The sequence below is a fragment of the Triturus cristatus genome, chromosome 3_2 (genome assembly GCF_964204655.1).
Source record: "Triturus cristatus chromosome 3_2, aTriCri1.1, whole genome shotgun sequence".
Classification (NCBI taxonomy): domain Eukaryota; kingdom Metazoa; phylum Chordata; class Amphibia; order Caudata; family Salamandridae; genus Triturus; species Triturus cristatus.
The window spans coordinates 333,371,809-333,386,546 of record NC_140584.1 but is presented as its reverse complement, the minus strand read 5'-3'; the positions used below and the strand labels follow the sequence as shown (position 1 = coordinate 333,386,546).

General features: G+C 42.1%; 1 protein-coding gene across 1 annotated transcript in view; it reads left to right on the top strand.

Annotated features, from left to right (window-relative positions):
• RLF (RLF zinc finger) overlaps nucleotides 1–14,532 on the top strand; it is a 314,153-nt gene extending 299,621 nt beyond the window's left edge. Inside the window, exon 8 of the mRNA XM_085647033.1 lies at nucleotides 9,342–14,532. Coding sequence (XP_085503159.1) covers nucleotides 9,342–14,114 — 4,773 coding nt within the window. The 3' untranslated portion in view covers nucleotides 14,115–14,532. The remainder of the gene's footprint in view (nucleotides 1–9,341) is intronic.
• The last annotated feature ends 206 nt before the right edge of the window (nucleotides 14,533–14,738 follow it).

The following is a 14,738-nucleotide window of genomic DNA, read 5'->3' as shown; positions in this document are numbered from 1 at the left end:
ATTTGCCTATGCTTTTCTGCCTCTCCCACTTCTTCTGTTCGTGGTCCGAAGGCTTAGGCAGACATCCCTCGTCCTTATCCTGGTGGTCCCACGTGGACCAGACCGCTCTGGCTCCCCACCCTTCTGGAACACTAGGTGGTTCCACACAAGAGGCTCTCCAGAAGGCCGGACCTTCTCACACAGAACCATTGAGAAATTGTGCACCCGGACTCCAAAACGCTCAACCTTGTTATTTGGCTCCTGAGGTCTTAAAGTTTAGCTATCTAAACTTCCTCTGGAATGTGTGGACATTCTTAAGGAAGCACCCAGGCCCACCTGTAATGTGGCAAAGTGCTTATAACGACACATTAACCCTTTGGTTGCAAGGGTGCAGGACGTTGTCTGCTACCTTCTACACTTACAGACCTGCCTACACTTCCATTCGACTACATTAACCTGCATTGTCTGCCTACCTTCAATATAGGAGACACATATTGCTCTTCAGGATCCCTGTTATCAAGCTATTTATGAAAGGTCTGAAAAGAGTCATTCCTCCAAGAGTCCCTCCGGCCCTTGTATAGAATCTAAACATTGTTCTCACTAGACTCATGGGGTCTCCCTGTTTGGCCTTCTATTCTTTCCCCCTTCAGTTCCTTTCCTTGAAGGTGGCTTTCCTTGTCTCTCTCACCTCTCTCATATGTGTCGGTGAGCTCCAGGTTTTAGCATTGGGAGATTTTTCTTTCAAGTCCACAGAGATAGGGTTGTCTTTTGCACTCAACCTAAGTTTCTTTCTAAGGTGGTTTCTCCCTTCCACCTTAACCAATCCATAGAGCTACCAACTTTCTTTCCTCAGCCCGATTCAGTTGCAGAAAGAACTCTCCATACTCTGTGAAGCGAGCCGTTATGTACTTTGTGAATAGAACAAAACCCTTTTGCATGACTCAACAACTTTTGTTGCCCTCTCAAAGCCGCACAAGGGATAAGCTCTTTTCAGATCAGGCCTAGCCAGGTGGATTGTTAAATGTTTTCAAACATACTATGTAAAAGCCAAGAGGCATTTGCATGTTCCCCCTAGAGCCCACAATCTAACAATGCAGCTGATGCCCGTGTGTATTACCAGAAATAGGCATAGTCACCACTATACCTCGTGACTCGAGAAGACGTCTTTGAAGAAAAACAACTTGCACACATCCGAGGCCAGCACTAGATGGCAGTAGTATGCATAGCATGTGAGTCTACAGCACTACATTCCACAAACGCTTACAGGGTAAGTAACATTTTCCTTTTGACTGCATCGTTGCTGAAGGTGTGACCAGTATTGTCTTTTTAGCTTGTTGTCGGCTAAGAAGCTGGGTAACTAGGAGGATAGGTTTTCTTTTTTTGTCTTGGCTAAGAACAAGAGGTTTGTAATTATGCAAGAGTTGGTAAATTTGACTGTGTCATGGAGACCTTTTTAGCAAGGTGTTCTCTGTTATGAGGCCGCTCTGCAGATGCCCATCGGAGTTATGTTCATTATGAAGTCTTAAGTTCTCTAATGTTGCCGAAAGCAGTTTTGAACATAGTGTCGGGTGCAGGCTGTGGGTCACTAAGTGAGTACAGTGTGGGTTTAAATACTTTTTACTTTGTCAATTCATTTGATTAGCGGACACAACTGAATCAATAGCAGAGGTACTGAAACTTGGCCTGATCCCCTCCATATTTTTGTTATGCTAATTATTTGGTATGATACAAACCCCTTTAGTCAGTGCCTCCCCTATTCAACTGAAGTGTGTCATAGGCACCAACAGCTCCACAGCCCAGCCCTTTCTTCACCTTTCATAACATGCACATGTCCACTGGAAATCATGGGTGAGGTAACTCGAGCTGCTAGGGCTAATTCCCCCTGTACTGCATGACCACGTCACCAGTTGGTGAACACTGTCACCAGACCAGTACACCTACCTCCTTAATGTCACTGTAGCAGGCTAGCCCTATGATGTAACCACAGAGGTTATATTTTAGCACCCTACAAAAGGTGGCAATTCAAATAACTTCTTTCCATTTAGCCACAAGAAGGTAATGGTCTATTCTTTCTCTTCATGATTACTGCTAGGGCCAAAATACAATTTGCAGATGGATAAATTGAGAGTGTGCTAACTTTTTTTATTTTTTTGCAAATATGGATTCAAAGTATTGCCCAAACAAGTTCTAAACAGTTATTTTAAAAAAGTGTTTTCGTAGCATGTGTTGGCGGCGGATACATATTCTATGCACACTCCTGCCATCTAGTTTTGGGCTCTGACTCTACAACTAGTTTTTCTCGAAGAAGTCTTCAATTGCTGATGTGACGTCAAGTCTCCTCCTCTTCTAGAGAATGCACATGCTCAACGACTCCATTGTTAGATGTTTTTTTTCCACCATCAGGTTTGGTCGGATTGGGGCTCTGTGCATCTTTGACGCTTTCTCGGCATTCGGAAGCACAATGGACTCATAGCAGCTTCTACTCAAAGAATCCAACTCTGCCTTGTCATCTTCAGCCATCGGGTTCTAATTTTCAACAACCACTCCATTCAGGTTGCCTTCAACACAAGAGTCCCTTCCAAGTTCCTCCGAGAATGTTCGCCTCCAGGTGCGTAAAGGTAAAAAGGAGACTTTTCAGAAAGTGCCCTCAATGTGTGACAAAATATGCATACCCTGACCAGCACGACATCTGAAACCCTTGCTTGTTACTGGAACACAACAAGCAGGACTGCGCTACTTGTGGCCTGCTCAAGAATTCAAAAAGGTATGCGAATTCAAAAAGGTATGCCTGAGACGTGACCGACCCCTAGCTCATACCATAGGCTGAATTGTCTGCAGATGAAAAGTAGCAGCTAGAGATCAGGAATGAGGAGGAGGAGGAAGAGGACATATCAGTGCCCCATCTTGTGCGGTCCTCACTGTGTTGCTTCCGATTACTCCAGCCAACATGAGGAGCAAGACAGCGATGAGTTGATGATGTCAGCCGTGGAACCTCTGGCATACAGCACCGAGATCGGTGCCAAGGGCAAAGACAGTGCCACGGGTCGTGAGTACTCAAGGTCCCCAAACCGCTGCACATAGTAAAAGACCACCCTCACATACCTCCCAACATCACCTTGGTGCACCACAACCCTTGGATTCTGGCTGACACTGAGAGCGTGCCTTGGGGCCGAGACAGGACAAGACTCCAGGTCACAAGGACAGACATGGAAGGGACACACCCCTTGCAGCTGCTGCAGCACTCAGTGCCGACAAAGCCAACAACACTTGTGCAGCCTATGGCTCAGACAAACCCTCTGAGGCCCCAGCCACTTTTGGGGTTGACGCCGTCGGAGCCAACCAAACGTACGGCATCCACGCAGCATGCCCCTCAGAGCTGAGCCATACATCGACTCCGAAGAAACCATCAACATCCTACGCTCTCGAACACAGGAAGAAAAAATAGGGACATGGCGTCTCAAAAAAGTACAACCACTACAGGTAGGTAAAGCTTTATTCGATAAAAAATATCATAAAAGCACAACACCACTACAGATATGGAGGGAAATGTTTTTGAATACCTTCAAGAACTAATGGTTACAAAACGTTCTCTGGAAGAGGAACATTTGCCTGAAAGATCCCGCAAACGAAAAAGGCTGGTGATTGAACTACATCAGCCTATTCCAAAGAAGAAGTGTATGAAGCAAAAGGCCACTAGCCCCATGCCAATTGACATTACACCACCTCCACAACCTATGTCACCATCATCCACACTTTCAGGCGATGCAGGAACATGGAGCCCTAGTCATGGTACTCATGACGCAGACTCACAGGGCACCCCTCCCCAAAGCCCAGACCCTTAGGACGACAACAATGTAGTACTGCCAGACCCAGACTTAGAGGTGCCAGTCCCAGCTAAAGCGTCACCTCCTGATGATACTCCCTTATAACAACGTGTAATTTAGCGTGCTGCTGAATACTACAAAGTACAAATGCATACTGCGGAGGAAGCAACTGACTTCTTAGTGTAGACATTCTCCAAGACAGAACACTTCGTTCAATACTTACCAATGATAGGGTCAATGCTGAAAATCTTATGGAGATATTCAAAGACCCGGTCAAATCTAGGGTACTAACACCACGCATTGAATGGCAATACAAGCCTTCCCCTACTGACCCACTTCCCATCAGGGGATACCCAACAGCTGATTCCCTGGCTAACAACTGCAAGAAAGATAGAAGGAAGCCTGCCAGAGTACTGGAGGCGCACCTCCTCCTGATAACGAGAGCAAACACATAGATGCAGCAGGAAAACAGGTCGCAGAGGGCCATGGAAATCATTAGTGCATAGCCAACTCATTGGGTATGCTATTGCGCTATAATAGGGCCACTTGAAATGACATAGAAGAGTTGTTACAACATCTCCCAGAGAAATACAAAAACAGAGGGGAGGAGTTAGTCACTGAAAGAAGGCAGATATCAAATGCAACCATGCGCTGTGCCCTAGACTAGCAGACACCGCAGCTTAAAATCCTATTTGCATGGGAACATCTTTTCTGGCTGAAAGTAGACTCTTAGTAAGAAAAAATAAAAAAAGGATACAGAGACTGCGAAGTCCATGGGTACACTGCAGACCACTACATCACTTAAGCAGTTCTTTCGTAGATATCAGGGCCGAGGGGTCTCCAAGATCTTGGACACCCAGACATATCATAAACAGCAACAAACATATCACCAGCAAGAAGGGTAAAAGTTGCTACAGAGGGGGTAACCAGAATAGCAGAGGTTGGGGAACTCCCAGAAAGGGAGCCTCCACCTCCCAACAGTGACTCACCTCACATTCCTCCCAGACGAACAACACCTCTCGGGGAAAGGCTGCAACAGTTACACCGTCTGTGGCCAGATATAACATCTGACCGGTGGGTAATATTCAATTTCTGCCACAGGTACTGCCTAGAACTTACCTCCACTCTCCCATCCCCTACATATTCCTCGATGCAAACAAACCCCCGGCATCTTCACCTTCTCAAAGAGTAGGTACAAGCACTATTGTTAAAAGGTGCCAAAGAGCCCATTCCACGCAGCCATCTTAGCAAGTTTGTATACTCCCTATACTTTTTTAATCAAAAAAAGACAGAGCGCTCAGGCCGATACTGGACCCACTCCCTCCCAATTATTACATTTTGACTGAACGTTTTCACATGGTGACACTACAAGATGTAATACCACTGCTACAAGAAGGCGACTTTATGACAGTGCTGGAAATGAAGGACGCATACTTTTATATACCGATTCACCGGCACATCGCCGGTACCTCAGGTTTGTGGTAAGTGGACATGATTACCAGCAGTTCTAAGTACTGCCGCTTGGAATTATGACAACCCCAAAACTATTTACCAAATTTCTAGCAGTGTTGGCAGCCGCTCTGAGAAGATACAACATTCATGTCTTCCTGTATCTCGACAATTGGCTGATCAAGAGTTAAACTAGACAGAGATGCCTGCAGGACAGACAGCCATCAATCTGTTACACAAATTGAGGTTCACAATAAATGCCAAGAAATCACATTTACAGCTTCTTCAGATACAGCCCTACCCGGGATCAATCCTTAAATTGGTCTCAGCCACAGCATAGCCCAATACCTAGATAATTCTCAATCTCTAGAACCAACTGGCTCTTTTTCAGCCGCATCATCGCCTGCCAGTCAGGGCACCATGGCCTCTTGTATAGCAATTGTGCCTCATGCCAGGCTACACATGGGATCTTTACAGGAGTGTCTAGCATCTCAGTGGTCACAAGTGATGGGAAGTTTAGAGGATCTAATGGTGTTTTGCCCAGGGTCCATCATTGCAATGGTGGGGCACAGAAAATCTACTCAAGGGCAGACCTTTTTGGACCTGATCCTGCAAGTGGCTATCACCACAGATGCATCACTCATAGGGTGTGGCGCACAAATAGAGGATATGATGGTTCAGGATTCTCGGATGGGTCATCAGCAAACTCCAGACATCAGTGTGCTGGAGATCATAACGATTCTGATGGCTCTAAAAGACTCCCTCCCCAGTATAACTAGGAAGACCGTTCTTCTCTAAACAGACAACATGACGGCAATGTATTGGTTTCAGAAACAAGAAAAAACACACTCGGTACAGTTGTCTTCATCGGCACAGGGCATTTGGCATTTGGCTATCTGCCATCACATCCACCTTTTGGCAGACTATCTCCTGGGAGTGGATAATTCGGTGACACACCCACTGAGCAGGATGCAACAGCAAGTCCACGAGGGGAAACTGCATCCCGCACTCCTTCACCGCTACTTCCAGCGATGGGGGACACCGGATGTGGAACTGATCGCCACCGTAGAATACACATAAAGCCAAAAATTCACTTCCTAGTGCCACCATCCACAGTCCATAGGTAACACTTTTTGGATTCATTGGTCAGGGGTATTTGCATACGCTTTCCCCGCCTCTCTCACTCATTCCCTTATCTTGTGAGGAAACTCGGACTTACATCTCTCAAAATTATTCTAGTAGCTCCCTCGTGGGCGCGCCAACCTTGGTTCACAACGCAATTAGAGTTGTCCCTAGTACTTCACGAGAGGCCCCCCAGCATACCAAACCTCACAGCAAAGGGAGGGTCAAGCATCAAAACCTCAAACAACTCAACCTAGCAATCTGTCTCTTGAAGTCGTATAATTTGGATATTTGCAATTGCCTCCATAGTGTATGGACATTCTAAGGGAGGCGAGGCTTCCAACCACAAGAGCTTGTTACGCAGCTAAGTGGAAATGCTTTGTACACTACTGTATATCCTAGCTCATAGATCCTTATGCGCCTGCTGTACAATAGATCGCATGCTAGCATATTACACCTATAAAAGTCACATGTAGCATACACTTCCATATGTCTGCACCTTACTACAATTGCTTACCTGCAGAACCGAAAGCTTCAGTCACATCGAATACAAGTCATTAAGGATTTCATGAAAGGGTTGAAAAGAATAATTCCACCACTTGCAACACTGCTAACCTTGTGGAATTTAAATATCTAACAAGGTTGATGGCTACACCTTTTGAACCACTGCATTTCTGTTCACTACAGGAAAGTTTCTTCCCTTGTAGCTATTACTCCCCTAAGAAGAATTAGCGAAATTCATGCTCTTACTATGAAATAACTTTATTTTCAGGTTTGCCAAGTTAAAGTATGTCTTTGGACAAATCCCAATTTCTTCAGAAGGTCATCTCTCCTTTCCATTTAAACTAAACAATTGATAAACCTGCTTTCTTTCCTAAGCCAGAAACCTTGGCAGAGAGAGCACTTTATTCACTTGATGCTAAAAGGCTTTAATGTGCTACATTGAGAGGACTAGACATTTCAGGAAAACTCCAAAGCTTTTTGTGGCTTTTTCAAATCCCAAAAAGGGTAACACCATTTCTAAAGCTGGTATTGCACGGTGGGTCATGAAATGTATTCAGATTTGCTACATCAAAGTCAAAAAAACTTTGCTGACAGCTCCACACGCACATGCTATTAGAAAGAAAGATGCTTTAATGGCTTTCTTAGGCAACATCCCTTTAGCTGATATTTATAAAGCAGCTACTTGGTCAATCCCGCAAAAGTTCACTAAACACTATTGTGTGGATATCCAGGAAAAGCAGCAATCTCTTGTGGGGCAATCAGTCCTACAGACGCTATTTCAAACATCTGCAGAATTATTATTAGCAACACTTGTAAAGCGCGCTATCACCCTACGGGTACCCTGACGCAGTGATACTTGTGTCCAGCTTAGCGCAGATGCCGGTAAAGCGCAGTTACCAGAAGAAAAAAGATTAGGAAAGTGGCAGAGGACATACTCGAGGATAGAGCCATGTCTTTATCCTTTTCCTAAACTGGAAGAGGTCATCCACCTGTCTGATCTCAGATGGAAGTTTGTTCCAGAGTCACGAAGCTGCGGTGCTGAAGGCCCTGCCTCCTGATTTAGTTCTTCTGACTCTGGACACCTTCATCAGTTTAGCCGGGGAGGAGCGAAGATTTCGGGAAGGGGCATACCATGCAAATTTGTCCTGCAGTGATTTGGGTCCAGCACCATGCAAGGCTTTAAACACTATACAAAGTAACTTGAATTGTATCCTTTGCGATACTGGGAGCCAATGCAAGTATGAGAGTGCCTTAGAGGCGGAGGAGGGTCGTGGTCTCATTAGTGCCAACTTAGCCGCCATAGTCTGGAGTTTCTCAATCCGATATCTTGGAGACTCCAGCAACAGAGCGTTACAATAATCCAGCTTACTCAGGATAGCACTTCTTAATGTCAATATTCTAGCCTGTTTTGAAAACATCGGGAGGATCTTCTGAAGTACTCTAATCAAAGAAAAACAGCTCCTAGCTGTTTTATTCACGAGTTTCAAGAGTCAGTCTACTATCGAACATAACTCCCAGGTTGCGTACCGTGTCGGTAGGGACCATTGGGGTAGCAGTGGGAATGGGCCAGAAACCAATCGGAAGTATACGGGGAATCCTCCCAGCTGCACAGTGTAGGACCTCTGTCTTGTCGGCATTGAATTGAAGAAAATTCTCTCTAAACCAAAGTGCTGTGTCCTGCAAAAAAGCATGAAAGTCTTCCAGAGATACAGATTGATCTCCCTCTAAAGACAGAATAAGTTGTGTCTCATCGGCGTAGTTCACACAATTGATATTATGAGCCCTTATAACAGCAAGTAAAGGGCTCATATAGATGTTGAACAGTATTGGACTGATCGCTGATCCTTGCGGGACACCATGCAGAATCTTGGAAAACTTAGATCGATAGGGGGGAGGGCTACTGCCTGTTGGTGCCTAGAGTCACCAAGAGAAGAGTACTGCTTTACAGTGTAAGCATAGCATGTGTATCTGCTGCCAAAACATGTTATGAATGGAACATGCTGCTTACCTAGCGCATTGTGCTGCAGATTCGCATGCACCCTTCCGCCTCCCCAGCAGGCATGTGCTGGTGTCAGGTTTACAGGTATTACACATTATAGATTCAAATCTGTACATATTTTTAGTTTAGTACACATATATTCATTCTTTTATAATACCTTCATTCGATTAACTCCATCCCTCACTCACCATTATGGCTGAAACAAAATGAACAATCTAACAATGGAGCCATTGAACATACACATTCTCTCGAAGAGGAGGAGACTCAACGTCACGTCAGCAATAAAAGACTTCTTCGAGAAAAACAAATTGTAGATCCAAGCTGAACACTAAGTGGCAGAAATGTACATAGCATGTGAATCTGCAGCACTAGACGCTAAGAATAGATGCTTACAAGGTAAGTAATATACTCTATATCTTGATAAATGTATAAACTGCACTAATAATATTTCATTTGACTTACAGGCTGAAGAAGAAGGTCTTCCGATTTCAATTCTACTTTGTATGAGAGCTCTACAAATTAAATCTGACGAAAATGACATGAAAGCATCTGTATGCAAAACAGTTGCTTGCCTCTTACCACATGACCTTGAGGTCAGGAGAGCTTGTCAGTTGACTGAATTTTTGCTTGACCCCAATGAAGATGCATATAACATCCTCGAAGCATTATATCTACAGCCAGATCAAAAATTTGATGAAGAAAATGCAATCGTTCCGAATTCTCTTCGCTGTGAACTCCTGCTGGCTCTAAAAGCTCATTGGCCATTTGATCCTGAATTTTGGGATTGGAAGACTTTAAATCGCCACTGTCTTAAACTTTTAGGCAAAGAAGTTTCAGAGTCTGAGTCTGAGGAACAGGAAGCCTGCAGTCAAAGTGTAGCTAATGACAGTAACATCATGGAACCCTCTTTAAGTGACATGGAAAAGGTTAAAGAAGAAAACCACTTTGAACAAGAAAGTGTGTCAAGTGAAGCAAATGAAACTAAAACAAAGGGTCCGGTAGGCATAAAAAAGCCAGTTGGCTCTTCTGAAAGGTATCAGCGATGGCTACAGTATAAATTCCATTGTCTAATCTGTAACAGGGATGTGATAGAAGCTAGAATTCTTCATCATTCTAAAATGCACCTTATAGATGGTATTTACACATGTCCAGTGTGTGTCAAAAAGTTCAAGAAAAAGGAAGTTTTTGTTCCCCATGTAATGGAGCATGTCAAAATGCCATCTAGGCACAGGCCTAGAAAAAAACCTGTTAGAAAAGAAAGAATCCCAAGGTCTGCAAGGGAAAGATTGTCCCTAATGTCTTCTACATCACTTGGTGAAAATCACCACCCGTATATACAGCCTATCGATCCCTCTCAATACATCACATTTAAACAATTAGAAGATTACAATCTTCAGGACAGAGACTTGTATCCATGCCCTGGTACTGGCTGCTCCAGAATTTTTAAACAGTTTAAATACTTAGGTGTACATTTGAAAGCCGAACACCAAAATAATGACGAAAATGCAAAACATTACTTGGATATTAAAAACAGAAGGGAAAAGTGTGGATTTTGCAGGCGACATTTTATCACTGATTTTCATCTTCATTATCATGAACAAGTGCATGTAGGTCCACAGCCTTATATGTGTGTGTCCATCAATTGCTTTGCTAAATTTGGTTCAGTTAATGAGCTACTTAATCATAAACAAACCCATGCTGAACTGCAATATAAATGTGAACTAAAGGGTTGCAACATTATTTTTAGTGATTTAGGGCAGCTTTATCACCACGAAGCTCAGCATTTTAGGGATGCATCCAATGCATGTAACTTTCCTGGTTGTAAAAAGTTTTATTTTTCTAAAATAGAGTTTGAGAACCACCTTGCAACCCACGAAATTGCAAGCACAAAAACAGTCAATCAAGTAGCACACCAACGTGAAGAGCTTGTTACAAAACCATCAGAAAACAGTCAACACACATTTCAGGTTCTTAATAAGTCAGATTCCATTCAAACTTCTGATTTAGACGCTAGGATAGTCCTTGCCCCAGAGTCATCAAATTCTGAAATGGTTTCAGAAGTCAAAATGGAATCTGATTTAAATAAAAATGTTCATAGTGAAAGCAGCCAGAGCACCACTAGTGAGAAACCTCTAGCACTTTTAGAGAACCCCAGCACTGTTTCTTTGAGGGTAAATCATATACCCCATTCACAAAGCGAAAGGCATAACAGTCGCGCAAATGTTCGTCCAAACAAATTTTTTGTTTCACCCCGTTTAAGAGAGCAATTTAACATTTTTTCTGTAACCTTTGATGGCAAAAAATTTACATGCGGATTTGATGGCTGTAGAGTATCACGCAAAAATACACGGGGAATGCACAAACATCTTCGAATTGATCATCCAGTCCATTTCAAACCCAAGAAGAGAACAGGTATGAATGCTCGAAATCTTCTTAAGCTGTTTAGTGCTAACCAGAAGACTAAACGGCCAAGAAAGCTTGGTGTTCGGCAAGAACAATCTGAAAAAAGAGACACTTTCAAAAGAAGGCAGCTAGTTTGCAATACCAATTCCAGAAGAAAACATGTTCTCAAAGGAGGACTGTGCCGGCCTACAGCCAACGAAACTGCAATTTCTGTTCTTCCCAGGGTACTGAGTACTGAAGATGTTATGTTAGAACTTTTATTGGGTTTGAAACATTTAAGCCTAAAAAACACTAGTCCAGACATACTTTCTTCCACTTCATTACAGAAACCAATCTCTGAGTCCTTTCAATCATTTCCTTCTGCCTGTTCTACATCTCCAAATTTCTCAGTTGAGAGTACAATTTTTGAACGTAATATTTCTGAACAGGACACATTTACTAGCCAATGTATAGCTCAGCTTGCTGCTAAACCTTTCTATTGTGAACTTCAAGGTTGCAAGTACTCATTTGTGACTAAAGATGCACTTTTAGTACATTATATTAAAAAGCATCATTATTCAAAGGAAAGTGTACTCCAGTTTAGCGTATTTAAAGATAGATTTGCACCTTTTCAGTGTCATATTTGTCAAAGAGCATTTACAAGAAGAACACACCTTAGCATTCATTACAGAAAGAAGCATCAGCTCGCTAAGATGAAGTTATCGCAAAGGTTAATATCTGCAAGAAAACGTAAAGAAAACAAAAGTTTCCCGGCACCCTTTGAAACTATTGTGAACAGAAATTCCAGTAGCTGCTCTGTATCTGCTTTCCGATCAACAGTTGATGACCTTGATGATGACGATGTTGATATCTTTGAGCAAAAGATGAAACATGAAATGCGTCGTTTTCATAAAGGAGATTACTCTTCTGAAACTGATAATGACTCGCAGTCTGAAGAAATGGATTCAAATAGTGGTGAAAAACCTACGTTTTTACTTCAAGACAGGCACAGAGATGATTTGGGATTGATAGAAGGAAGAGGAAGCAAAAGAACTGCCAAAGGAGATTTGTGTTACATTTTGAATAAGTACCACAAACCGTTCCATTGTGTTCATAAAGGTTGCAGCTCTTCCTTCACCAATCAATCAGGCTTAATCCGCCATTACAGACTTACACATCATTATAACAAAGAGCAGTTGTGCTTGGAAAAAGACAGAGCAAAATCAAAGAATAACTATACTAAGTACAAAAAAATATTTGTGTGTAAATTCCAAGACTGTAACAAGCAGTTCCTGGGCTCAAAAGCTCTTGGAAAGCATTGCAGTGACATTCATAATGTAGACAATGGAGATGATCAGAGACTTTTGCCAGTAACTCAATCTGCAAGGTTTTCGTGTGACCAGCCCAAATGCCTTGCTATATTTTACACGTTTGACAAGTTGAAACATCATCAGTTGGAAGATCACAGTACAGAAATTATGCAAAACAAAGATATTGAAATTCGATGTGAATTAAATGGCTGTGATAAACTTTTCACTCACCACAATACTTACTCAAAGCATGTATTTTACAGTCACAGGGAATGTTATGATGATATTTTTGGGAGACCTGACGAATTAGAAGGCAATATATTGGAAGGAGAGGAAAGTGGTGCTGATAAGAAACCGGACCTTATAAGACCGAAACGTCATTTTCACACAAATAGAAAAAAAATCAAGAAAATTGACAGGCGCTTTGGTAAAAGAGGGGAAAAGACTGAAACCAAAGGTGCAACTAAGTTTAGAACACGAGAGGAAGCAGTAAATATGTGCTTGGAGGAAGTCAAGCACACACAATTCCCTTGTATGGTACATGGATGTTTATCTGTTGTAAAACTGGAAAGCAGCATCGTAAGACATTATAAACGTTCACACTTTTTTAGCAATGGTTATATTGAAAACCACTATCAAAACCTGGTGCTTTGTGTTAAATATGGTGCAGAGGAAAAAGGTGAATCTCACTTAGAGGTGCATGCAAAAGAAAACAACATGCAAAGAAGTAATAAACGTAAAAAGTGTTTGCACGAAAATGATTTTCATTATCGGGATAAAGAAAATGAAAACTACAGTAATGCAGTGGGCAGTGACATGTTCGACACAGAATCATTTAACTACAAAGGCACGTTGAAATATAAGAACAGTTCAAATACTGCGTGTGTTGGGGACCATACGTCAGAGTCCTCATTCTGTAAAGTTGAGCAAAGCTATCCTGGAACTAAAGAAAAAGAAAATAAATCTCGGTTCTCCAGTTTCCAGGTGCCTTTAAAAAGAAAGAAGGGGTGTGATGAACGAGGTTCAGCATATGCAGTTGGTACAAAAGACAATTGCCAGAAGCAGTCCTTGGCCAGAACTTTTGATTTAAAGTCATTTAAGCCGATGGGTTTTGAATCTTCGTTTTTAAAGTTTATCCAAGAACGAGAGCATAAGGATGAATATTTTGAAGAACAAACTGAGTGGGAGCCTGAAAAATACTGTGCCCCTAGCTTTTTACAGAACACAGGTGACATGCAAAATAACTTTGTTGACAAAAAAAGTAAAGCAGTCCGCATACCTAAACGTTTAAGTGAATCTCTGTTACATAGACAATTTGCAGCATGCCACCCTTTAACATCATCTACAGAGACATCAACTGTACCTTCCTTACAAAACCTGAGGTCCATACTGGATAAGGCACTGACAGACTGTGGAGACCTTGCCTTAAAACAGCTTCATTATCTGAGACCAGTTGTAGTTCTTGAAAGATCCAAATTTTCCACACACCTTGTAAATTTGTTTCCAGCAAAAAAGACTAGCGGATTGTGTGTAGGAAGTTCTTAAAGAGTAAATTGTGTTCAAATCAAGAATGCCTCCAGTATTACTGCAAGGGAAAGGGAATTCCAGCTAAAAGATTGACACAAGTACAAACATTGTCTAGAATAGAATATATTGTTTAATTTGATGAATGTATTATATTTATGTACACAGTATTGGCAAACTTGGTCAATCTTTCCAGTTGGTCTGAAGAAATAGAATGGTCTGCTGTTTTTGGTGCTAACACATCAGAATACTGGGGCTTCCTTTTTTCAAACTAAATGTGCATGATTGTATATTAAGAAATAAGTACTATGGTACTTAAGGTGGGATAAAGCGTTCTTACTTGAATGTGCACCTCAGGGTGCGTTGTGTAATATATTGTACACTACAGCATCTTATATTTTTTTGTTATGAGTTTCAATAAATTCCAATTTTTCACCCATTTTTTTAATTGATAAGGAAAACCTCTACATAAGATTTGGAGGCTTCTTCCAATTCTAGTAGACTCTAAGTGGGTTTCATTACACATTTTGGGTACTTGTCAAGCTGGCAATGGGCTACTAATGGATAATCAGAATTTGATTTATTCTCCTTATGTCTAGAACATTTCTTCCCAGTTTGCTGAAAATCTTTTATTAGCTTGTTAAT